Below are 24641 nucleotides of genomic sequence, written 5' to 3' on the forward strand. Positions count from 1 at the left end.
TGGTTCCATAATAAGAACAGAAGACTGATAAGGACCTCCTGGGTAATCATATCCAGTCTTTTCTGCTGAAATGTTTGAATTCGATCCAGTGCGGTGGGAAATACAGGTGCTATTGTAATGCGTATCTGACTGTAACTATTACTGTTCATCTTCCTATTTTTCTGGTTCTCGAAGTAATATGTTTGCTTGAATACAAGATGAGTTCTGCCCCAATTGGTATGGGGGGAAGCCCCTCCTCTTATAACCGCATACAAGGAAATTTCACTAAATAGATTGTCTCTCATTAAATTGCTGCCAAAAGCAACATGTGCTCAGCAATGGAAACCAACTATGAAGTTGATTAAATGCAGCCAACCCTAGGCATGACTGTAAAACACATGGCCCACATTGGGCAAACATGCCTACCTCAAAAATAGGTTAATATATAGGGACCTACTTAATTCACAGTTTAGTAGATTTCATGGAAACTCTGAAATCTGCAAAATCAACAACAAAAAATAAAATGCTGGTCCTTGCTGCCAGGAGTAGAAGGTGCTGGGTGGTGGGTGGCATGAAAGGGCAGCAGACAAAATGGAGGCTACCCCCTCTTCCCACCACCGGGACACTTCTGTCAGTCAGCATCGAGAGGCAGGGCGGCATGATAGGCAAGCAGCAGTCAGGATGGCAGCCGCCCCCTAGTCCTTCCTCCCCTGCCAGGACCTCTCTACCAATCATTTCCAAGGGGTAGGGCCACATCAACAAGCATTCAGCAGTCAAGATGGTGGCAGCTTCCTCATTTCCGCGCCCCCCGCCCCTAGCCTCTCTGCCAATCGGTGCTGAGGTGCAGGGCCTCTTGGAAATGCCCGTGAAATCAGCCCTGTGCCCCATGAATGGGCTGCAAAAAAAACTCTCGCCGGTAGGTACCTATGGTAGTACCCCTTACTGCCAGCTGTTTTTCAAGTCATGGTGAACCACAATATTGCGTACGGTTCACCCAGAATATCTCTGTCTGGCACGAATGATTAATGTGGCCTTGCCCTCCACAAGAAAAAGCCAGACCAGTTTGCCCTGTGCTTCATTTGCATAGAAATTTTTGGAACATCCCAGGATTTGTGACTAGAACACCCAGTTCCAGGTATGAGTGGGGGCTAATTAAAACATGGATCCTTTGTGGAGGCTGTCTGGAGTTAAACGCATGCTAAACCAGTGATGGACAAAATACGGCCTGCTGGTCAGATCTGGCCTGTCAACAGATTTGATCTATCCCATGGGTGGATGGCTGCTAACTCATTGGATCTGGCCTGCGGGTACCTTGCAGTTCCAGCTGCTGCTTGGTGCTGGGCAGGCAGGACTACTTCCGCTCAGCAGCATCAGGTATCGGCTGTGGACCTGGGTGGGGCTTCTGGCGCAACAGGCAGGTTTAGGAGCCCCGATGCAGAACCTGCCCACGACGTCCACAGCTGACCCACTGCCCTCCTGCCGCAGTGGAAGCTTCTGCCTAGAGCCCTGATCAGCAACCTGCTGGTGGTGTCAGCTGTGGACCTTTCTATCTTTTCTCTGGACCCAGGCAGGAGCTGCTCCTGCATCAAGCAGGTGGCAACATCTCTACAAGGAGGTGAAGGGAAGGAGAGGGAGAGACCCAAAGAAAAGCCAGCAGGTCAAGGCACTTAAGGGAGCCCACCCTGCCCCAGCCCTGGCAAAATCTGTGAGCAAGGAAGGAGCCCCCCAGGGGGCACTTGCTTGCCTGTACACAAATGCCAGGAGCTTGGGGAATAAGCAGGAGGAACTCATCCTCCTGCTCAATGCAAATAATTATGATGTCATAGGGATAATGGGGACCTGGTGGGACTCCACCCATGACTGGACCACGGGTATAGATGGCTGTACCCTGTACAGGAGGGATCGTGTAGAGAAAAGGGGCGGGGGGGTAGCTCTCTATGTTAAGGAAAGCTACATGTCCCTGCAAGAGGGAGCACAACGGTGGGAGTCTACTACAAGAGCTTGACCAGGAGTTCACTTGGGAACTGGCTGAGGCTGCATGCTCCAGGACCATGGTTATCATGGGTGACTTCAGTTCCCTGGACATCTCGGGGGAGGATTGCTCAGCAAAATCTGAGCAGTCGCAAAGCTTCCTCTCGTACGTGGATGACCTCTACCTGACTCAAGAAGTCTATGGGCCAACGAGAGGCAAAGCGCTGCTCGACCTGGTGCTGGCTACTGGGAATGACCTAGTCGGCGACCTAGTGATTGATGGGAAGCTGGGTGACAATGACCACGAGCTGATCACCTTCACCATCCGCCAAAAAGCTGGGAAGTCAGTCAGCGACGCGGAAGTCCTTGACTTCAGGAAAGCCGACTTTGACAAGCTCAGGAGGCTTGTCAGTGAGGCCCTAAGGGACCATGACCACGGGGACAGGGGAGTTCAAGAAGAGTGGTTGCTCCTCAAGGGATAAGCTTCTGTTTATAGCAGGAGTGTAAATATAGGGTTAACGGTTAATTCATTTAATGATGAATGTGACACCACTGTGTTATCCTGTAAGAACGTGAATAGAGATTTGCAGCAGACAACATGCTGTGAGCCCAAAAGAATAGGAAACTACTGCCTGCTTTTTTTAAAACTATTGCAAAATGTGGACACAATACTTGGACATAATAGACTGTGTCTGACAACATTTGTACAGTATGTAGCGGAGTGAGCCCCACTCAGCTTCCTATAGTTATCCATATATAGTGACTAAAATTGCAGACACTGAATTAACTCTGAATAACATATGAGCTGGAGTGACAGCCTTCATGTGGTTCTAGAAGGATGAGAATAAGATAGATGGCTGTTTGTGTAGATGTACTAAACTGCAAATCCAGGGGTCCATAGAGTATGGAAAATATGCCAAAAGCTGGGTTGTCCCTTCCATCCCACAGACCCCATTGATTTCCTGCAGGGCAGGAATCCCCCCTTGCAGAGCAGCTTGCAAGATCAGGGTAAATCCATTTCTAGTAACAGACTTTCTCACGCACCCTACCCACTACATTCACGTTTCTCCACTTAGCCCACCTTGGCATCCTTCTGAACCCTGTTATTTTTCAAAACTATTTGGAGAATAGAGAGTGAGTTCTGAATGCCAGCAAGCAACTCTGCCTCTACTGAACCAAGCGGAGAAAGCAGTTGCACTTGAATTTCCCAATTGCCAATTCTCCTTTTTCCTTTCTAACACCAGAATGGAAAGAGCTTTTAGCAAAACTCTCTCTCTAACTTTAGCGGCTGCTCCAGTACCATATAAGGAGACGGGCCATTTCCAAGATCCAAAATATTGAGGGTTTCAGGAGGTTGAGAAAATGGCGAGTTCATATTTATACAGAAACAAGTGGTATGTCAATCCAAATCACAGAACCCGTGCAAAATGCACTCTCTGACAGGAACGCCGCTAAGCAGCGGCGTTCAGCGCCTCGTTTTTAGGCAATCGTCAGGTAAAGCTCCATCTAGAATAGATTGAACTAAAGCAAGATGACAGGAACTGGGAACCCCCAAATCCGAAAGAAATAGCTTTAGGGATGAAAAAGGAGAGTGTGTAAATAGCAAAAGTAGAGGTACCACATTTTGGAGCCAATTGCTTTAGAGAATAAGTGTGTTTTTAAAAACGGATTAAAATAGATTTCTGCAATGGAGGAGCAGGGAGTGCACAAACATTTCATAGATGCTTCTCAAGCAAATCCCGGGACGTCATTCTCCCCTTGTACTCGGCCTTAGTGAGACTGCAGCTGGAGTACTGCATCCAGTTTTGGGCTCCACAATTCAAAAAGGATGTGGAGAAGCTTGAGAGAGTCCAGAGAAGAGCCACACGCATGATCAGAGGTCAGGGAAGCAGACCCTACGATGACAGGCTGAGAGCCCTGGGGCTCTTTAGCCTGGAAAAGCGCAGGCTCAGGGGTGATCTGATGGCCACCTACAAGTTTATCAGGGGTGACCACCAGCATCTGGGGGAACGTTTGTTCACCAGAGCGCCCCAAGGGATGACGAGGTCAAATGGTCACAAACTACTTCAAGATCGTTTCAGGCTGGACATAAGGAAGAACTTCTTTACTGTCCGAGCCCCCAAGGTCTGGAACAGCCTGCCACCGGAGGTGGTTCAAGCGCCTTCATTGAACACCTTCAAGATGAAACTGGATGCTTATCTTGCTGGGATCGACTTCCTGCCCTTTGGGCAGGGAGCTGGACTCGATGATCTTCCGAGGTCCCTTCCAGCCCTAATGTCTATGAAATCTATGAAAAGAGGAGAGAGAGAGAGAGATGGCTATGGCTCTTGACAGTTCCCCAAAAGTCATTAAGAGGCCCTCCAGCTGAAATAATTGCCCACCCCTGTACTAGGCAGTACTGAATTGTGGGGTCACCATGGCTTGAAACTTTGCTGACTCTGGGGCCCGGCCCAATAAACAATGTGGTAAATTATGAGTCTTTGGCTTTAGACTAACATCTTGCATAGCTTGTACTCTATATAAGTAGGTTCCAAAGTGCTGCTCAAAGTATGTTTTTGGAGTGACTGTGCTAAAACTTGCAGCAGTTTTAAAAAAAAAAACACAAAAAACTCTGAATAAACTAAGTGCATGAGTACTATATATGCAATTTGCTACAGCCATGTTTAATTTTAAAGTTCTTGTTTTGGAATTTTTCTCACTTCCATGTGCTCGGGGAGGGCAGATTCTGATGAGAGGAGGAAGGGGTTGCCAGGGGAAAAAGTTGGGTGCGAAGCATAGAGCAAAAGGGTACCTGACACCCCACCTCCCATTTTATTTTCCCTGCTGTTACAGTGGGAAGGGGACAAATTCAGGGCAAACCTCCAATAATTAGGGGGCTATCAGGTACTGGGCCACCCTAACACTGGAGGCAGAGCATCAAGTTCTGGCTTTACTCCTCCCTCATACTGGACTAACTGTAGAAGTAAATCCACAATAGGCAGGCCATCAATCTCTCCTTTCTTTTCATATCTGATTAGCTGGTGCCAGACCTCCGCTCTACAGGGTGCTGGCTTTCTTTTTTTTTCTCCCTGAAAATGGCCCCTCCCCCTCAACGCTGCCCAGTGCTTCGTGCAGCAGCTGTGTGGAGCCCACGCTGGCTGCCCTGCACTGTCACTGCCACCTCCAGGCTGCCCTGCAGGGCAGCAGGGGCAGCACAGAGGGAGTCGCAGGGCAGCCTAGTGGGCTCTGCGTGGCTCTTGCAGGAAGTGCTTGCTGGTCAGCGCTGAAGGGGAGGGGCCACTTTCCCACCCTGCTGTTGCTGCTGTTGCTGCAGCTGTTCAGCACAAGCAGGCAAGTCTGCATTTGCGGGGTGGGGAGGGGAGAGCTGCGTGCAGGTCCCTGCCCGTACCACGGGGCTGGGGCCAGCAGCTGCCAATGCCTGGGCAGGGCTGCCAATTCTCCTGGTATCACTTGTGATTCTCCATGACACCCCCAACTTAGCTTCTCTCATCTTCTGGAGGCATTGACTGTGATCAGACTCAGTTAATTGGGAATCTTCCAAAACTACTTGCAAAGCACCTTGTGCATCCTGTGCTTTCTGTTCTTGCAATGCTGTTTCTTTATCTGCTTCCTCCTTTTGTTCTTATAAAGTTTCCACTTGTTTTTCTAACTTTGTCATTTCTACTGAGTCCCTTATGCATTCATTTGTCCTTGAGATGGCTACTTCTTGCCACAGTTTCTCCTCTACCTTTGCATTCTGTTACTCCTTTTGCTGTACTTCTTGGCTAGGGACAGACCTTCAAAAACCCAGGGCCTGAACTGATTCAACCTTTGCTGGTTAGTCTAACCTGCCTAAGTTGAACCAGTTTGTAACAGCGTGGACATTCCCTCTGCACTGAGAAATGTTGGCACATGCCTGCAGTTGCTCAGGCCAGGAGCCCGGGGCGGGTGCTAGGGCGTGCCCTCATGTGCAGGAAAGCTGTGCTGGGGGTGGGGGGAGGGTGGCTAGTTCAGGATGAACTGACCGCCCTCAGGAAGACTTCAGGAAGGCCTTAGATACGGTATCCCACCCCATACTGGTGAACAAGTTAAGAGGCTGTGACTTGGATAACTACACAGTCCGGTGGGTGGCGAATTGGCTGGAGGGTCGCACCCAGAGAGTCGTAGTGGATGGGTCGGCTTCGACCTGGAAGGGTGTGGGCAGTGGGGTCCCACAGGGCTCGGTCCTTGGACCGATACTCTTTAATGTCTTCATCAGCGACTTGGACGAGGGAGTGAAATGTACTCTGTCCAAGTTTGCAGATGACACAAAGCTATGGGGAGAAGTGGACATGCCGGAGGGCAGGGAACAGCTGCAAGCAGACCTGGACAGGTTGGACAAGTGGCCAGAAAACAACAGAATGCAATTCAACAAGGAGAAATGCAAAGTGCTGCACCTAGGGAGGAAAAATGCCCAGCACACCTACAGCCTAGGAAATGACCTGCTGGGTGGCACGGAAGTGGAAAGGGATCTTGGAGTCCTAGCAGAGAGAGAGGGGCTTAATTCCTCCCTCCCTGCCCCACTGGCAGGGACCTGAGCCAGGTCTGCCGGGTGCTCTCCTTTCACTGCTGCAGCAGCAGCGGGCCACCATGGTCCCCGAGGCATAGTGGGTAGGGAGGGGTGGTTATTCTCCCTTCTACCCCTGGGTGACTGCAGCTGCCATCACTGCTCGCCCCCTTCTTGGGGCAAGTGGCAGAATAAGCCCCCTCTGTCAGGTCCCAGAGGGAGGGGGAATAACCCCTGTCCCTGCTGGCCGGCATCTGGCAGCATCTGGCTGCTCCCTTGCCTAGTCTCTGCTGTGGCGAGGGCGCAGGGCCCTTGATGGGAAGAGCAGCTCCTATCGCCCAACTCTGGCAGGGGTTCCTGCCCCCATCAAGGGCCCTGCCCCCTTGCCACTGGAGTGGCTGGGTGGGAGCATGGCCAGATGCTGGTTGGCAGGACCCCGTGTGGTGGTGGTGGGGTTATTTCCCCCACCATCCAGCATTAGGGGCTTATTCCGCTGCTTGTCCCAAGCAGGGAGTGAGTGGTGGCAGTGGTTGGGCCAGGTAAACTTGGGAGCAGTGAGGGTAGAGGGGAGAATAACGCCCCCTCTCTTCCCCTTCTGCCTCAGGAGCCATGGTGGCCTGCAGCTGCAAGTGGGGAGTGCCCGGCAGCCCTGGCTCAGGTCCCTGCCAGTGAGACAGGAACAGGGGAATTAAACTCCTCTCTGGCCAGATTCCAGGCCCTGTCTGTCCCTGCTCCTGCTGGGGTGCAGAGGGGCAGGGCCAGCCCTACTGGGCTGGAGCAGAGAGCCCAGCCCAGAGAACGTGTCAGGATGCTGGGGGACTCTGGTTTTAAGTTAAACCAGGAAGGGGTCTGGGACAGATGTTGGATAAACCGGGTTGAGCCAAATCAGTTAAGTCTGATACTGAACTCAACCAAGTTTCTCAAACCAGTTTCAACCATTTTGAAACTGGTTTATGTGCACTTAATGTCTGTTCTGTACTGGTTTAAACCAGTTTCTGATCACTTAAACCCATTTATGTGTAATGTCTGTCCCTAACCCTTTAGTTAAAGCCCAGACGCCAGCCTCTCGCACCCTGGAGGACACCTCTCTGCTTTTGCCTTTTTATCTGCCCGGGTTTACATCTGGAGACTACCCAAGAGGATCTATGGTTATACAACTTCGCAAATGTGTCTGGTCCACAGAATATATCCTTATCCTAGAAACTTGAAGTGGTTCTGTCTATCACCTAGTTCTCTAATGCTGACAGCTCTTTTCTCACTGTCTGCCATTGAGCTCACTAATCCAAAGGAGAATCCCTAGGTTGCCCTGAGCCTAACTCGGTTTGAGCATCCTACCCCACAAAACAAGTTGCAACCCTTTTCTGCGGTTCCCTTAAAGCTTTGAAACTGGTTTCACACTCGTGCCCACCTAGGGGCACCAATTTGTTACTCTAAATTTTAACTGGGGTTGAAAGTGGCGAGACTGACCACTCTCAACTCCAGTCACAACTCAAAAACTTAATTAGTATACATAATAGCAAAGACTTTTTTGTATTTAATAAATTCAATGCTTATGTAGCTTTGGATTCAAGGGGAAACCAGGTCCACTGGCCAGGCTTCTCTGTTCCCTTGGAGACTCTTGCTAATATTGGTTTCCCCTTTTTTTGGCGAACTTTGGAGAAGTCCAGAGTTGCATAGTTTAACCATGCTTTGGGGCTATGCCAGTCCTTTTTTCCAATTTCTTATGTTAATGCGCCTTATTAATCGGTGTCTACAGTGACTGCTTAACCTTCCTCATTGCTACCTAAGTCAAACTTAGGTCAGGTTGTAACATGACACTACCTGTTACCCATAACTCATACTACACAGGCCTATGATGCATGTATGACCTACACTTGTCTACTAGGTTCACTTCTTCCTTACTCGGGCTCAGTTTCAGCCAACTTCTGTAGATTATGATCATCTAGATACCACTAGAAAATAGCTAAATGCCTCATTCAAAGAAGAAAGCCCCTCTCCTGCATTCAGATGTTCAATATCCAACCAATGCTGGAGCTCCCCAACCTGGGTATGTCTGTCCCTGCCTGCTGTTAAACCATTTTTTTTTTAATTTGCCCAGAAAGTTAGCCAAAGGCCAACTACAAGCTCATCTAATTTGATGTTTAATATCTTGTCCTGACCTAAATATATATTGTTCAAGGCCTTTGACCTAAAACTGCTGTAGTAGTATGATCTCCTGAAATCAGGTGACAGAGCCAAACACTCATTCTCATGTTTCTAACTCTTTTCTATAGTATTAATCATGGACTCTGTCTTGCTTGAGAGTTCTGGAACAATGCGCTAAAATGGTTTTAATCCTTTCTGGAGGGACTTGCCCAATAAGTAGTAATGGGAAACTGCTCTGCCACTATAAACCCATTCACCTGTAAAACTCTACAAGGATTAATTCTCTCTAGTCCATTTTGGCACCTGTGTGAAGCTACTAGGTGAACTGGTCAAATGACATGGATTTAAATGCCACTAATTTGCAGATGATATTGCTTTAACTCATTTTCATCACATAGAACCATGCTGCTATAAAAAAAAAAAAAAAAAAAAGGCCCAATACCTGAATTTGTTTAATTAAAGCAGCTGACTGAAGCTGAACCTAAATAAGACTGAAGTTAGGATGGTGGTAGGCAGAAGAAAAATGAGTTTACAACCACAGTGTAGTCACTTTGGTTGAAACCAGTTAAAATTGATCAGTTCTTTCCATTGCCTCCTGGGTTTCTCACTAGAACAAAGTCTTCACATAGACGTTACCTGCAAGTAATACTTTCTACCATTAGCAGTTGGCTAGGAGATTGGCTCTTCTTGGTGAATGAGAACTTGGTCTTGGGTATTTGTTACATCTTGGTTGGACTGTAGGAATGCAGTATGCCTGGTCTTGAGGTCTTCACCACCCCGTGTGTTGGCAAATTCAAGATCTTGGTCCAAATCTACAAGGTAATTAACCAACTTGGGCCTAGGATAACTAGCACATTTTTTCTTTCCTTTTTAAAATGTATTTTTCTTTATTACATATCTTTCTTAAAGGTTCATTCTTATGTACTTCTGCTTCCATTATTCATGCCAGCAGTCCATTTTTCACCACGTAAATTTGACTAAAGTACGTTTTGTCAAAAAATATTGGGAGTTGCAGTGTTTTCAGTAATTTAGAAAGTAGAAACTTAAATATAAATTTATTTTCTTGTTTTCTGTGTAGGGTAAAGTGATAGAACCACTGAAAGACTTCCACAAGGATGAAGTGAGAGTGCTAGGGAGAGAACTTGGTCTTCCCGAAGAGCTGGTCTCAAGGCATCCATTCCCAGGTATGGGAGCTAGTTAAAGGTATCTGTTGAAAGTCAAGAATTATATCCAGCAGTAGTATTCTCATGCCAAAGGTATTTAATTTTCAGAATAAATTTTATATTGGCATTTGGATTCTTGTCTACAATATAGAAACAGATTGGTTGCATCTACCATGGCTTTATACCTAAGCAGCAGCTTTTCTGGATATGAAAAATTTCCCAGAAGAGACCAAGTTTACTATTTATAGTGAGAAAAAAAAAAATTTGTTTTCCTGTATATAGTAATTATTTTTCTTTCAACTTGGTAAGCCAAAAACTGCATTAACACTGTTTGTACTTTCCAGTATTCCAAGCTAGATACACTGGTGTATGTTGTCTTTTTTTTCCTTCCCAGGGGCAGTAGTTCTTTTTGTAGAAATAAATTACTATAAAAGATAGCAACAGTTCATGTCAAGATATTAAAAGCAAGTTTATATAGTATAAAAAGTAAAAGAGCCTTTAAAAGTAATTTCATTATTTTAAAAATATGTAAAGAAATAGGTAGTGTTACTGTTACTTTTGCATTAGTAGTTAGTAACTAGTAAGACTAGTCTGGATTGTGAATTAGTTTAGGAGTTACTGCTGCTGTTGAACTACAAGAGGGGTTTTTAAAACACATCAAACCAAGTTAGTCAATTTTGTGCTAAATGATGATAAGGTCATACAACTTTGCATTCAGTAGTTTGAACAAAGTAATTGCATCATTTCTCAAATTCCAGCTCCTTCATATAAGATATATATAACACAAGGTGGCGGGTGTCTGTTTGTATCCCTTTTTCTTGCTTGGTGTCCACTTCAGCATTACTAACTCTGCCTGATTCAACCACCCAATTTCAGACACATGTAAATGATATATGAATATAACAAAAGTTAGATTAGTCTTGCTTCATAATAAACTTGGTATATATTTTGATTAAAAATGTTGCCAAGCCAACTAACTTGAACATACAGTAGTAAAGTGAATACATTATATTTACTGATATAACAGTCTCTTCAGATTTTCTTCTGGAACAATTTTTAATTACATTTTATTTGTGCTTTACAGTTTAGTATGTTTGCTTTCTTTTGCAGGTCCTGGCCTAGCCATCAGAGTAATATGTGCTGAAGAACCTTATATTTGCAAAGACTTTCCTGAAACTAACAATATTTTGAAAATAGTAGCAGACTTTTCTGCCAGTGTTAAAAAGGTAATAAAATATGGTACCCAATAAGAATGTAAAAGCAACATGCAAACTAATGCCTTAGAAAATTACAGTGATGTTTAACCACTATAAGTAGTACTTGTTTACTTTTGATAAATGTTTTTTCCTAATTTGTATGAATTTGAATAGTTTTTGTGTAGTTAGAATTTTTAGCGCCCTAACAATTATTTAAACAATAAATAGCTTTTTGGGGAAGATAAAGTTGATGGAGTATTACTTCACAGACAGCAGAGTGTTTTAGATTAGGTTTGTCGATTAAACAAACCTAATCTAAAAATCGCTTGCTGACAACATGTTTGAAGATGTTTCTGGTGATGTAATTATTATAAAAAAAAAAAAAAAAAAAAAAAAAAAAGAAGCTGTTGTTGGTTCTTAAGGTTGTAGTCTTCTACATTTGCTTGACTGTGGTCAGCAAACACCTAGGTCACCATGTGAGAAATAAAGGTCTGATCTATTTGTCAGCTGTCATAGGCAAGAATTTGGCATGCTAGACTAAATAAGCAATATATAATTTCCTTCTGTTTGCAGCCATGACAATAATTACCTCGGCTGCACCTTCATTGTGGTTGAAAAACCTTAAATTGGCTGCTGGTGTTTGCTGTTTCTTCTAGATGGAATGCATCAGTTTAACTTTGCAGCCAAGCCTGTGACTGATTGCTGGAATGTTCTGCATCTGGGAAGAAATAGCACAAACGTTGTGTAGTGAGGAAAAGTTTTAAAGAGCAAACAGAAAGGAAAATAACTTAATCTAGCACTTTGAAAGACTGCAATTAAAAACCTACTGCTTGACTATCAGTCAAGTTACCAATACAGGGGCTAATAGAGTATACTGTGGATAGCATTCCAGTACATAAAAGCTGCCATAACTGTAAAATAAACTTAAATATTTTGGCCTCCTAAAAGGTTTTACATAAACTGTATTTGAATGAATCATTTTACAGATCTTACATACTTATTTTTCTGCTTCACTGCATAGCCACATACTCTGTTACAAAGGGTCAAAGCATGCACAACTGAAGAGGACCAGGAAAAACTGATGCAGATTACAAGCCTACATTCACTAAATGCCTTTTTGCTGCCAATCAAAACTGTGGGAGTGCAGGTTAGTGGAGTGGTTCTATGATGTTTTGAAAAGTGCTTATTTGTAGACTGAAAGCTGCAGCATGGCACAAGAAATAAATGCTGTTAAAGTAAAAATAAAAAAAAATGGCATGTCTGCATATCCCAGAACAGAAGGGTTAATGGAATTCCTTGGTGGTATCAGTTTTATTTTTAAATTCTACTAGTCTGCAAACATTTAGACATCTGGATAGTCAATCAAGTAAGATCTGGGCATCCTGTTTGAGGATCTAGGATTATCTGAAGTCCTTAAATTAAATAACTACACCCTGGGGAATTATGCAATGATGTGTCCATGCAATTTTGTGCACAAGACATGATTGCGCATAATTGCATAATTTTGTGTAATTTAACCCCAGCAGGCTCTGTGCCTCCACCTCTGCAGGGCTCCTGGCACTCTAGCTGGGAGCCCCACGTGGAGGCACCAAGTGTGGTGGCACAAGAGGGAGCAGCTGGTAAGTGGGGAGGGGAGCTCCTTCCTGCAAGTGTGTGTGGAGGGTGTGGGGATGTGGGCCATGTGCCATGGGGCAGTGTCAGCCAGCTCTGTGCCTCCACATGGGGCTTCTAGCACTCCAGCAGGAACACACACGTGGAGGCATGGAATCACGTGCTATCAGGCCAGGCGGGCTCCATGCCTCCATATGCGGCTTCCTGCTGGAGTGCTAGAAGCCCCACATGGAGGCGTAGAGCCAGTGCAGCATGATGGTCTGGGGCCCCTGCCTGCAGTGCCAAAAGCCCCACATGCTGGCATGGAGCCAGCCTGGTCTGGTTCAAAGGCATGCACCAGAGAGCCAGGCCAACTCTGCTGCAACGTGCAGCCCCTGGGACTAAGGCAGAGCTTCATGCCACCAGGTGCTATGCCTGCTGTGGCCATGGGGGGCTGCCACCTGCTCTTGAGCTGCTGGTGGCAGGGACTGCATCTTGGGAGGGATGGGGGGAGAAGCATGTGGAAGGGGGGACCACAACTCCCACTGCCTCACATCCACCCACAGCCCCATACGCTCCCCTATACCCATCCTCCAACCATACAGAGTACCTAAAGAAATATTTCTGAAGAAGGTTCAAATAGTCCTATATTTAGTTTAATTTGTAAAAGTAATTACTTTTGCATAACGTTTGAATTTTTCTTTGCATAATTTTGAATTTTTCTAATTCCCTGGGGTGTGAATAACAGGAGTCATATTTTGTGCCACAAGATTCAGATTTGTTATTTGAAAGGGATCATTTGATCTAACAGTTGAGCCAAACCATTTATTAGCTCATTTTTGGTTAAAAACAAAGAACAAAACTAAGCATATTCAAAGAACTTAAGCTTAAAACTTAGATGCATTGCTTTTAAACAGTGTAAAATTGAAAACTCCAGAACATAACTATCACTGACAGGAAACTGCATGAACAGTTGTGACTGGTGAACTACCAGTATCTGATTGTATCCATTCTTAATAGTTCTGAGATGAGGTGTAGTTTCTTGTTTAACCTAAATAAGTGTCATTTTAAATTTGCATTAATATAGCACTTTTAGATATTATTTTAAGTGGCATTTAAAGGCCAATAAGGGGTGTATGTTCTTACATTTTTAGATTTTGTTGTTAATAACTTCGAGTGGCCGAGCAACGCAGCATAACTAAATCACAGAATCTTAGAAAATGAGGGTTGGAAGGGACCTCTGGAGGTCATCTAGTCCAACCCCCTGCTCAAGGCAGGGCCATCCCCAACTAGATCATCGCAGCCAGTTTTTTGTCTAGCTGGGTCTTAAAAACCTCCAGGGATGGAGATTGTACCACCTCTCTGGGTAACCTGTTCCAGTGTTTTACTACCCATCTAGTGAGAAAAATCTTCCTAATATCTAACGTAAACTTCCCTTAAGGCAACTTGAGACCATTGCTCCTTGTTCTGTCACCTCTCACCACAGAGAACAGTTTAGCTCCATCCTCTTTTTGAACCCCCCTTCAGGTAGTTGAAAGCTGCTAATAAATCCCCCCTCAGTCTTCTGCAGGCTAAATAAACCCAGTTCCCTGAGCCTCTCCTCATAAGTATATCCTGGTTTTCCCTGATTAAAAAAAAATCGCATATGCTGTTAAAAAATCTCAAACCCCCTAAAATACCTGGTTAAAATTAACGGCCCCCCACAACCTCCTGGCCCTGCTCATGCCTCTTGCTCCCCCCCTGCAGGCCTGTCAGAGGGGGCCCCTGGGTCCACAGCCCCCTGACCCTGCTCCCCTCTGCTGCCTGCTGTGGCCTCAAAGCAGCAGCACTCACAGGGGGCACATTGCCAGGGGGAAGGCGGGGGCTCGCAGTAGCGAGGAGATCTCTGTGCCCAGCTGTTCCCTGCTGTGCCGGGTCATGCCCACCAGGCTGCAGAGGCCCCCGGGGAGGGAAGGAGGGCAGGAGCCCAAGCCTACAGCTTGCACCTGCTGATGCACAGATCTGGGGTGGCACAGGCCTTTCCTGTGCCCTGGGAAGCCCTCTCCCTTCCCTGGAAGAGCCACCCACAGCCCTGTCCTGCTCCCTGCTGGGGCCCTGCAGCTGTGTATTGTGGCCCCAGGCCTTAAGCACCACCCGGCTAGGCAGCAGCACCAACCCTGCCCAGCTCCCTTCCTACAGGGCCCTCAATCCCCCTTCCACCCTGCATCACCCTCCACTTACCTGCTGGAGCTGCTCTGCAGGCTGCCTGGGACCATGTGCATATCCATGCAGTGGTGCCCCCTGTCTCACCACCCTCCTCTTGCTCCCTCCCAGCTCCCTGCAGGTTGGAACTCAGCCAGCCTGCAGGGAGCTCACTGCAAAACTGCAAAATCTGTGGGTTTCTCTGGTAAAATGAGAAATCTGTATTTGCCTCTGGTAAAAAAGCAAAATCCGTGGTTTACTCTGTTTTTCCATCGGAAATGGAAAACCTGGATCCCTGCTCAAAAGTCATGTGCCCCAGCCATTTTCATTGCCCTCTGCTGGATTCTCTCTTCAATTTGTCCACATCTTTTCTAAAGTAGGGGGCCCAAAACTGAACACAGGTACTCCAGCATCACCAGTGCTGAATAGAGGGGGATAATCGCTTCCCTTGATCTGTTGGCAACACTCCTACTAATGCAGCCCAGAATGCTGTTAGCCTTCTTCACAACAAGGATACACTTTTGGTTTATAAATGCCTCTCTATTCTTTGATTTGTTTTTACTGTTAAATTATTGTTTAGAAAGATTTTAATGAATGTTATTGGTAGAAGGAGGCGTGTGAGCCTGATGTTCTGTAGTTTGACTGTTTGTATTCAGCAAACTTGACCAGTTACTAAATTATGACTTTGGAATATTTGCAGTGGTTACATTTTTAAGACGTTTGTTTTTTTTAGTATCAACAAATTATTTTGAATTTTGAAAAATGAAAATGTTACGTATCTAACTTTTAAATGGACAACAACCTTAAAAGATGAGGCTGAAATGCCCTTCTTTAAGTTTGCTGAATCTGATTATTTAAAATGGCTCTTCTACAGCCCTTCTGATATCCAGGTTATTAAAAATAGCGCTTTGTAGATCCAGGATCATATTCTGTCTTAAGCTGCATGTATGCTGTCATGTTGACTTCAGCAGTATCCAGCTGTCAGTTGGACATTGGCTAAAATTTAGGCCTCTGTTTTACAAGCTTACACTAAACTTTCAGTTGTTCAATTTTATTACCTTCTAGGGTGACTGCCGCTCATACAGTTATGTATGTGGGATCTCCAGTAAGGATGCTCCACACTGGGAATCTCTCATGTTCCTCGCCAGGCTCATACCACGCATGTGCCACAACATAAATAGGTATATAATCCTAATTCAGTCTCTCATTGACATTTTTTGCAATCTGTTTACTATTTTTTTTGTGTAAAAAGGTAAAAAATTAGACTAAACTTTTAGCAGCTGAGAACTGAAAATACAAAGCATAATTTTCTTTTAAATGTAATTGCACTGTATTTTTAATATATACATAACTTTATACATCTTTGAATAGCTAAATTCATCAGTAAGCCAATCTGTCCTTCCTCCTCCTCTCCCCTCATTCCTCCTATCTGTTATGAAAGCTTGTATAATTTAATCCAAGATCTCATCCTTCTGGACGGTCTCCTGTCTTGCACAGTATCCCAAAGGAACCATAGATACATTGGTTTGGGATTTAGAAAGGCCATGTCGGCTTAATAAGAGCATTGTGGGAAAAGTGGTAGAACTCATTTATTTTAATGGGAATAGTGAGGGGCCAGTCCTACATATTAATCTCACCTATTGGAAAACGTCTGTTAAGCATAGAAATGTTGCTAGCCTTTTGGATGTTTGAAGCCATTTCATTGTACGTTGTGAAACTATTGAATTCCCTCTACGTATTATTTTAGCAGAAAGTTCTAGGGGCGTATTTTTTATGAAAATCTGTAGAAGGGAACATAGCAGTTCTTGCTGTTGAAGCTAATTGTTGACAGTTTGACTTGAAACAAATGTTTTTGGGTTCCCTAGGCTATACAATATAGGAGTCGGCATTAACATTTTCTAAGTAAATCCCTCCTGGCTGATGAGGCTTGGTTGCCTGACACTTCATTTTTAAGACTGCTTTCACTTTGTGGTAAAAACTTCACTCGGTTCCCTTGTGAAATATGAAATCTATTGATTTGGTTACACACTATTTTGTCCTGGATACTTTTTTGCTGTTAAGGAAAAGAATCAGGGTTTTCAGTAGTAGACCTGATTTGGGTTAAAAAACCAGCAATGCAGTTTATCTAGAGCAGTGGTTCTCAACCCCTGGGCTGCATGCAGCCCTATCGGCACACTGCTGCTGTATGACCACCTGTTTTTTAAAAAAAAAAAAAAAAAAAAAAGGAAAGATTGCCACCTGCAGTTCATTAGTCAGGAAGAAAAATGTGGAACATGTGGCAGCCACTTCCCTTTCAGGTAAGTCTAGGTGGGGGGAGGGCAGGGATTGAGGCCCCCACAGAGAAGGAATAGAATAGTGCTAGGGGTGTTGCCCAGCCAGGACGGTGCGTGAGGGCCAGCGAAGGAATGCGCTAGGGCAGTTCGGGAACTGGGATGGAGCCACAGAAGGCTCATCTGGGCGGGGATGGGAAGGAGTAGTTCCCTGCTGCTGCATGCACTCCTGGGAAGGGAGGCCTGGGGGCCACATGCCCCCCAGATTTGTGCATGGGGTCAGGGCAGATGCAGGCTGCCCGCTGCAGGTTCAGGGCTCTCTTTGCCCTGGTGTGCTCTTCCTTGTGGCCTCCACAACAAAGCAGGGCAGGGAGGATTGGTGCCCCTGCCCACCTGGCAGTAGTATAACCTGCACCGCCACTGCTGCTGTTTGGGCAGGGGGTGCCTTGCTGTGGCAGTGTGGCCAGCATGGGGCTCCTGGCAGAGGCACCAAGCCTCCCCTCCCACCAGCACTTAACTTTTTATTCCTGCCCATTGGGCTGTGAAGCCCCAGGGGGAGAGCAGCAGAGCGGGGAGCCCTGAGCCTGCTGCAGGAAGCCTGCATCTGCCCCCCCCTCCATGGGCTTTGCTTTGGCCATGCTGCCCGTGGTAGGGTGGAGCTGAGCTTTCCGCTCTACTCTGGCTGCAGCAACCACTACCTCTTGTGGGCAGCAGCTGGGGCTCAGGCGCTGCTTGGAGGATGGAGGGGGCAGGTAGGGGGCTGTAAGCCCTGGCCCTGGCCCTGGTCCCGTAGCTGTGGCAGCTGGGGGCCCCCTCAGCTGTGGGATGTGGCCCACGTAACACATTGAGACCTGAAAGTGTAGCCCACTATGGCAAATAGGTTGATAAGCACTGATCTAGAGGAACACTGTCTTCTTTGCTGTGCAAGTGGAAGGGTATGTAGGGTGACTGCAAGAAAATAAATGCTGGTATCATGGTTAAGACAGTGGGGTCTTACCTTGGAGAACTGGGTTCTGTTCCTGCCTGGCTGAAGAGTTCATGTGAGATGACTGGCAGGTAGGTCACTTAAACCAAACTTCTGAGCGTTTGCTAATTGTTCCTTGCTTTCTGAGTGCTGCAGTGCTTGAGATGCTGTAGTGTGACTTGAAATTCTGGATACTCCCATCTTTAACTGAGGCCTGTTAGAGCTGTGTTTGGAACATCCAAAGTGATTTGAAAAATCTGGATCTAAGGGTCTCAAGTTGAGCAACAAAATTAGTGGGGAAAATTTTTATTTTAATCTGTTTCTGTATCCCCGCTTGAAAAATGGGCATACTGCCACACCTTCACCTCACAGGGATATTGCAGTATTTTAGTAATAAGAGCTATAATGAGGCTTATTGGGCATTTATTCACATACTTTTTTTTTCCTGCGATGCACCAGAGATCATCTGCTTTGGAGCAGACTCAAGTCTGCTCCGCATGCAAACTGTGCTAAACTGCATATAATTGTATAAGCAGCGAAATGCACATCAGTGTGCAGAAAATGGTGGCGGTGCACTTTTGAACTAAAGCACCTCTGAGGGGATTTAGTTCAAAAGCACGCCACCACTATTTTCTCAGCGCTGACTTGCATTTCACCACTTATACAACTGTAGGCATTGCAGCACCAGGTGCTTTTCAAAGCACCCAGCACTGCAGTGCTTGCATGTATAAAAATGCCCATGAGTTTTTTGTCTTGACTAGTGTGCAGTGAAGTGCCACATACAGAGTAATGGGGAGGAGAAAAAATAATTAACTCATTAGGCAGGGCACTGAGAGGCAGCAGATGCTATGAAAAAATGAAACCGTATAATAGTGTCTAACAACACATGCAAGCGGGGGGAGAAAAAAGGCGCATTAGAGGGACCTATGCAAACTTATTTCTGATGCTTCCTAAAATTGTAAGTGTTTTACTTGCACCGTTTAGGGCACTTTTACACATGCTCCAGTGCTTTAATTGGAGCAGTTCTGAGAATCACTCTAAAGCTCCACCATGTCTCATCTTTAACTCATGCTTAAAAATGGTGGCAGGGGTGCTTGAACTAGAGCCTATTTGATGAGTGTTAATTCAGTTGCCAAGCTCCAGCCGGCTTGATTTATCGAGTCTGCTCTGACACACTAGAATTCCAGTGCATTGCAGAAACCTCTGTGCTCAGGTATAGGTGCCCTTAATGTTGTTTTAGCCTAGATGTGAGGGTGTAATATCCTTTTTATAGAGTGCATAGTTGAATACTGTACCTTTAGATGGTGTGCGGTACCCAAAACAAGGTTCTAATCTTTTTCCTTTTATGTTTATTGGGGCTTTAAAGGGAGATGAGGCAGCTGATGTTTTGAGTAGTACAATGAAATATAGTATTTAGCTTCCTGACCTCTTAAGTTTTTTTTACAGATTTTTTGTTCTGTAACCAAACAAATAGAACTGTACAAATGCATTTTTGCCCATGTTTTGAGCTTTAGACCTATTTTAGTTTTGCCTGGTGGGTGTGGGTATGTGTATGTATGTGTGTGATATATCCAAAAGAGAAAAAAAATCTTTTGGCTGTCTAGGCCAGATAGGTGGCATAGAGCCTGTCTGTAGGCTGCATCATGTTTTCTGCAGGCCTGGTGCCATCCCTGCCTGCCCCCTCCATTTGCTGGGATTGGGTCCTGTGAGGCTGCCGTGCGCCAGGATTGGCAGGATCAAGAGCTAGATCCAGGGCTTCCTGTGTGTTGGTTTGAGAATCTGGCAGTTGGGGAGCAGTACTATTGCTCTCCTGACCCTAAATTTCTGGACCCATGGGGAGCCCCACGGGCCAGATGACACTATGAAATGGGCCTGATCTTGCCCGATGCTTAAAACTGTATGCATGTCTAAACAACATACACTAAAAATGGAGGACAACACCCAAATTGAAATTTGTCACCTGTTCTAAGGAGGAGTTTTTCTCTTACCTTTTGTTCCCGGAGACTTTAGTTATTACAGGCTATCCATAAAACATTCTGTAGTACACAAGTTTCTCTTTTTATATTTATGGAGCTCATCCAATACATGTTTTACTTTTTTAATATGGTACCTACATGGAAGTCAATATTAATAACCAGTTTGAATTATTTAATGTAATATAATCCTCTCAAGATTTTAAATAGCGATGTAGTCATGCATTTGTAGCAGGGCATTATTTTCTCAAACTGTGAGATTACCTCCTTACAGTGTCTTTTGAAGTCTCCTGAAGCAGTGAAAATAAGTTTTAAAATGCTTATTTAATAGCATTATTGGAATGGCAGTAAATTTCACTGATCTTGGCTAAAAAGTATAAAATACTTTAAACAACCTCAGTGAATGGGTAATACTGTACATCAGTAATTGGCTATTTTTATTTATGTGAAAGGAGTAAGCAAGCAAGCCAAAAAGTTACCATTCTCTAAGAGATTTAAAATGTATAAAATTATATTTAAAATAATACAAATGCATATTTTGGGTATATGGAAATTTGAATAGTTTTAGTTAAGCTCTGTATAGTGGATACACTCCTAAAGTAAATGTCCCTAGTCTGTTTCTTCATCATATGATCTTCCTTACAACACTGAAGGATGCAGTCTGCAAGATCCCTATTTCATTCCTTAGGCATGCAGTATAGTATATTTTCCTACAATTTCTTTATCTTCCCAGAGTTGTCTATGTGTTTGGTCCGCCAGTCAAAGAACCTCCTACAGATGTAACACCTACTTTCCTGACCACAGGAGTTCTCAGTACTTTACGCCAAGCTGATTTTGAGGCTCATAATATTCTCAGGGAGTCTGGTAAGCATTTGGCCTTAATCCAATCCGGTATACTGGTTGCAGGAATTAGCGCTGTTTCTCTTCAAAACAACATTACTTAGTAAGATGGTATACTTTTATTTTAAACACTGAAAAATGCATGGCATAAATTGCTAGATACAATCCTAATGGACTGAATTAAACAGAATCTCCACTTTTTCACTGTACAGAAAACACCACTGAAAGCAATTTAATGTCATTGTATGATAACACCTTAATGTGATTTCAGGTTTTGGTAACCATGTCCTTCTCTTGCACCTGGCATTCCATTTTTCTCTGAGGATGTGTGCACACCTTTTCAAACTGTAGCCACCAAGATTTACTTTATAACCAAATATTCAATGTTTAAGAGGTGCTATAAAAGACTACACTGGTAACTAATGAATATGTTTAACTAAACCCCTTTATCACCACTTCCCTTAAGGTTATGCCGGAAAAATCAGCCAAATGCCAATAATTCTGACGCCATTGCATTTTGACCGAGACCCCCTTCAGAAGCAGCCTTCCTGTCAGAGATCTGTGGTTATTCGAACCTTTATTACTAGTGACTTCATGACTGGTATTGCAGCAACTCCTGGCAATGAGATTCCAGAAGAGGTAATATTTCTTTTTTTTAGTTCTGCTTTCCTGGCGTGGCTTGGGAATATGGAAAAGGCCTTCAGTTGTCTTTCTCCCTGTCCTCTCCTCCCTGCCCCAGGTGATTTTATATCTTAAGTTCTTGGTAAGTGCTCTTCAGTATTTGACAGCAGCTTATTTTGTTTGATTTATGCTCTATTTTGGAGGAAACCAGTAATATTTTCGAGGTTGAGCGCATAAAGCTTAGGTGGTTAAGTCACTAATTATCAGTAGCCTACCTTTTTCAAAATTGAGTGTCCCTAGTACCAACTGATCTGACTTGAAAGCTGTAGATATTCAGTTCTTTCAAAATGTTGGCTTCTATTTAAGTGCCTAACCAGGATTTAGGAGCCCAAATTACAAGCTTTTCCAAATTTTGGTCATTCCTGTAATGTGTTTGAACTTTTATTAAAAAATCTATTACATGCGAGTAGTGTTGTTGCCCTCACTTTGAGGTTTCACTTTCTTAAGGATCTGTCATTATTTCATTGATAATTCACACTTAAAACATTCTTTATAAACTCTTTCTGTATAATCAGTATAACTCTGAGTGTAAATTATTTAATGTTCAGAAATGCCTTTTAAATGGGCTTTCAAGAAGAGATGATTCAAAGTTTCTACTTTTAACTGCTGGAACATACAAAATTGAGGTTTGTCTTCATTGAGAGTATACTTCTCTAATATACTCTTGAAAGGTGCATTTTATATATAGCTTGGTTGTCACAATATTGTGCAGTATCACTAATAACATAGCATTAACTGTGGATGAAATGTATACATATAGGGGAAAAAAATAATTGCAATTGCTTAAAAAGTTTCACGGGCTCCAAGAGAGCTGTGCTGAGTAGTTGCATCATTCTGTATCTTTAATGTGCCACATGCAGTAAGAAAATACTGAGATTAAAATATGACTTTATGGTCTCCGCTTCAAATTGTAGACATTTATATGGAGACTTTTCTCATTTTACGAAGATAAGACTTTCCTATAGAATTAACAAATTGCTGTTTAATACCCAGTGTGGAACACTCCTGTTAATAACTAGATATGAACTCCAGAGGGCAGGTGACTCCCAATGGAGAAAATTTTTCTTCTTGAAACTACCCTGTTCCAACTGAGGTTATTTGTTAATCTACAGAGTTCACCACCTTACTAAGCCTTCTGTTTTTATGGGATAGTGGGCTTTACTGGAGGTAAAGGGTGAAGAATACACTTTATATTTTGTAGTTTGCTCAAAGTTAATGCTGTAGTATATTACAGGTACCTAAACTGCTACTGTTTAACATTTTTTTTTTAAATTACTTTTCTAGTAAGAAAAGATGCATCCATTTTTATTGTTGGTTACTAAGTAGAAGCCTTAATTGTAGGATGGCCACAAATTAAGTGCTGGGATAATTTATTTGGTTCTTATTAATAACTTAATAGGTTGTAGGTTTCTCTGTTTTGCCTGCAAACTGCCTTAGAAAAGAACATTTTTAAACATTTTAAATGTTTCCATTTTTCTTGGGTACCATTTTTTCCAAAGTCTGTTGCATCAAGTATTGTTTTTTTTTCCTCTTAATCACAGGTTGTGTTGAAAATGGTGACAGAAATTAAGAAGATTCCTGGTATTTCTCGCGTGATGTATGATTTGACATCAAAACCACCAGGAACTACTGAGTGGGAGTAATTAACTTTTTTTTTCTATTAAAGTACTGTATGCAGTTTAAATTATATCAGAAACCATTCCCAGTGTTGACATGCAGTACTGTGAAAAGTGACTGGAGCTGCTACATCACATCCGATTCCTCTCCTGGAGCATAAATCTGCAATTAAGAGCTGTTGGGCATAACTAAGTGGGGCTGAGGATTTGTACGGGTAAATAATCATGGCAGCATTGCCTGTGTGCAGATGAATTCATATTGCTTTTGCCTTTTTGTCTTACTGATTCTCCCTGTTTTCATGTGTTTTATTGTTACTGTCATTTCAATGTCTCTTTGTTTTTGTACACTGTGTAAGAGACAGTTTATTTACTTTTAACAAACTCATTGTTACAGCCTAAAAATGTAATATGAATACTTAATGTGACCAACTGCTTTTGAACAGATTTATTATAAATAAATATTTTGCCAAATGGAATAGTGGGTACTGTTGAGTTGTGGAATTAATGTGTATCTGTTTGTTGTGTACTGTTAAGCCTGTTATGTACTGTTTGAAGTATTAGCCCATGGCAATAATATTGAATTCCAAAAGAGTGATGCTAAAGTAGTATGAAATGACCTTCCATCTTTCTATGCTCACTCCTTCCATCGCTCTTTGTAAGATTAAACATGTATGTAGGTGACAAACATGTCTCATCAAACTTTGATATACACTTAACTTGTATATACATATATAAAATTGCAGACAATATTTAAGTCTGCAGAGTGTCCAGAAAAAATGGTAATAATAGGAATGAAATTTTAAATGGCTTGTCAGAAACCCCAGATCTTTAAATCATAGCTTAAGCTTTCAGTTTCAAACCCCTACACAATGATCAACCCCCTGTTCCATGGCTTGGCCAAGTGCTTTTGTTTATATTTTGAAGTTTGTTTCCTAGAAATTTTGTTTTTATGGGGAAATATTTGTATATGTTGTATCTAGTTGGTTTGTTTTCTGGGGTTGTTTTTAAAGATTAGCATCTCATTTAGTGTAGAGTTACTTTGGTGGAGGTGATTTAGCCAGTCAGAACACCGATTAATGCAGTCCTTTATGTACTGCAGTTTATTTAGTAAAGTCAGCAATAACTCATAAAAAGGGTGCGATTAACATCGAACCCTACCCATGCTTCTCTAGTATGTCTCGGTTAAAAGGTCAAGTTTTTTGATCACTTGGGTATAGCTGCAGTCCTCTTTTTGTAAGTGTTTATTTTTATAGCTATGGAAGGTCCTGACCTGAGCAGCTTTACTAGATACGTGCAGGGCTAGAACCTTAATTATGTAGTTAGGTTCATTTTCTTGAATGACCATTTTTTAAACAGTTGTATTTCATTCAGCTGTGAAATAACCTTATTTTTATGGGGTTTGGTTATATTTGTTGAATATATTCTATAAAGCATGATAATTCATAAGACATTTTTCCTTATAGATTCTTGAACTGGAATAATAGTGGGTAAAAGTTTTAACATAATATTCTAATTGCAATTTCTCTATTTTTAGTATTACTGCACAA

The 24641-nt window shown here is 43.5% G+C and overlaps 1 protein-coding gene across 1 annotated transcript in view; it reads left to right on the plus strand.

Moving 5' to 3' along the window:
• The window catches only part of GMPS (guanine monophosphate synthase), a 45344-nt gene extending 21723 nt beyond the window's left edge, over positions 1 to 23621 (plus strand). The window contains exons 9-15 of the mRNA XM_006016481.1: positions 9699 to 9804; positions 10894 to 11009; positions 12001 to 12126; positions 15816 to 15931; positions 20691 to 20821; positions 21264 to 21436; positions 23020 to 23621. Coding sequence (XP_006016543.1) covers positions 9699 to 9804; positions 10894 to 11009; positions 12001 to 12126; positions 15816 to 15931; positions 20691 to 20821; positions 21264 to 21436; positions 23020 to 23121 — 870 coding nt within the window. The 3' untranslated portion in view covers positions 23122 to 23621. The remainder of the gene's footprint in view (positions 1 to 9698; positions 9805 to 10893; positions 11010 to 12000; positions 12127 to 15815; positions 15932 to 20690; positions 20822 to 21263; positions 21437 to 23019) is intronic.
• The last annotated feature ends 1020 nt before the right edge of the window (positions 23622 to 24641 follow it).

Source organism: Alligator sinensis, unplaced genomic scaffold (assembly GCF_000455745.1).
Source record: "Alligator sinensis unplaced genomic scaffold, ASM45574v1 scaffold60_1, whole genome shotgun sequence".
In the NCBI taxonomy this organism is placed as follows: Eukaryota; Metazoa; Chordata; order Crocodylia; family Alligatoridae; genus Alligator; species Alligator sinensis.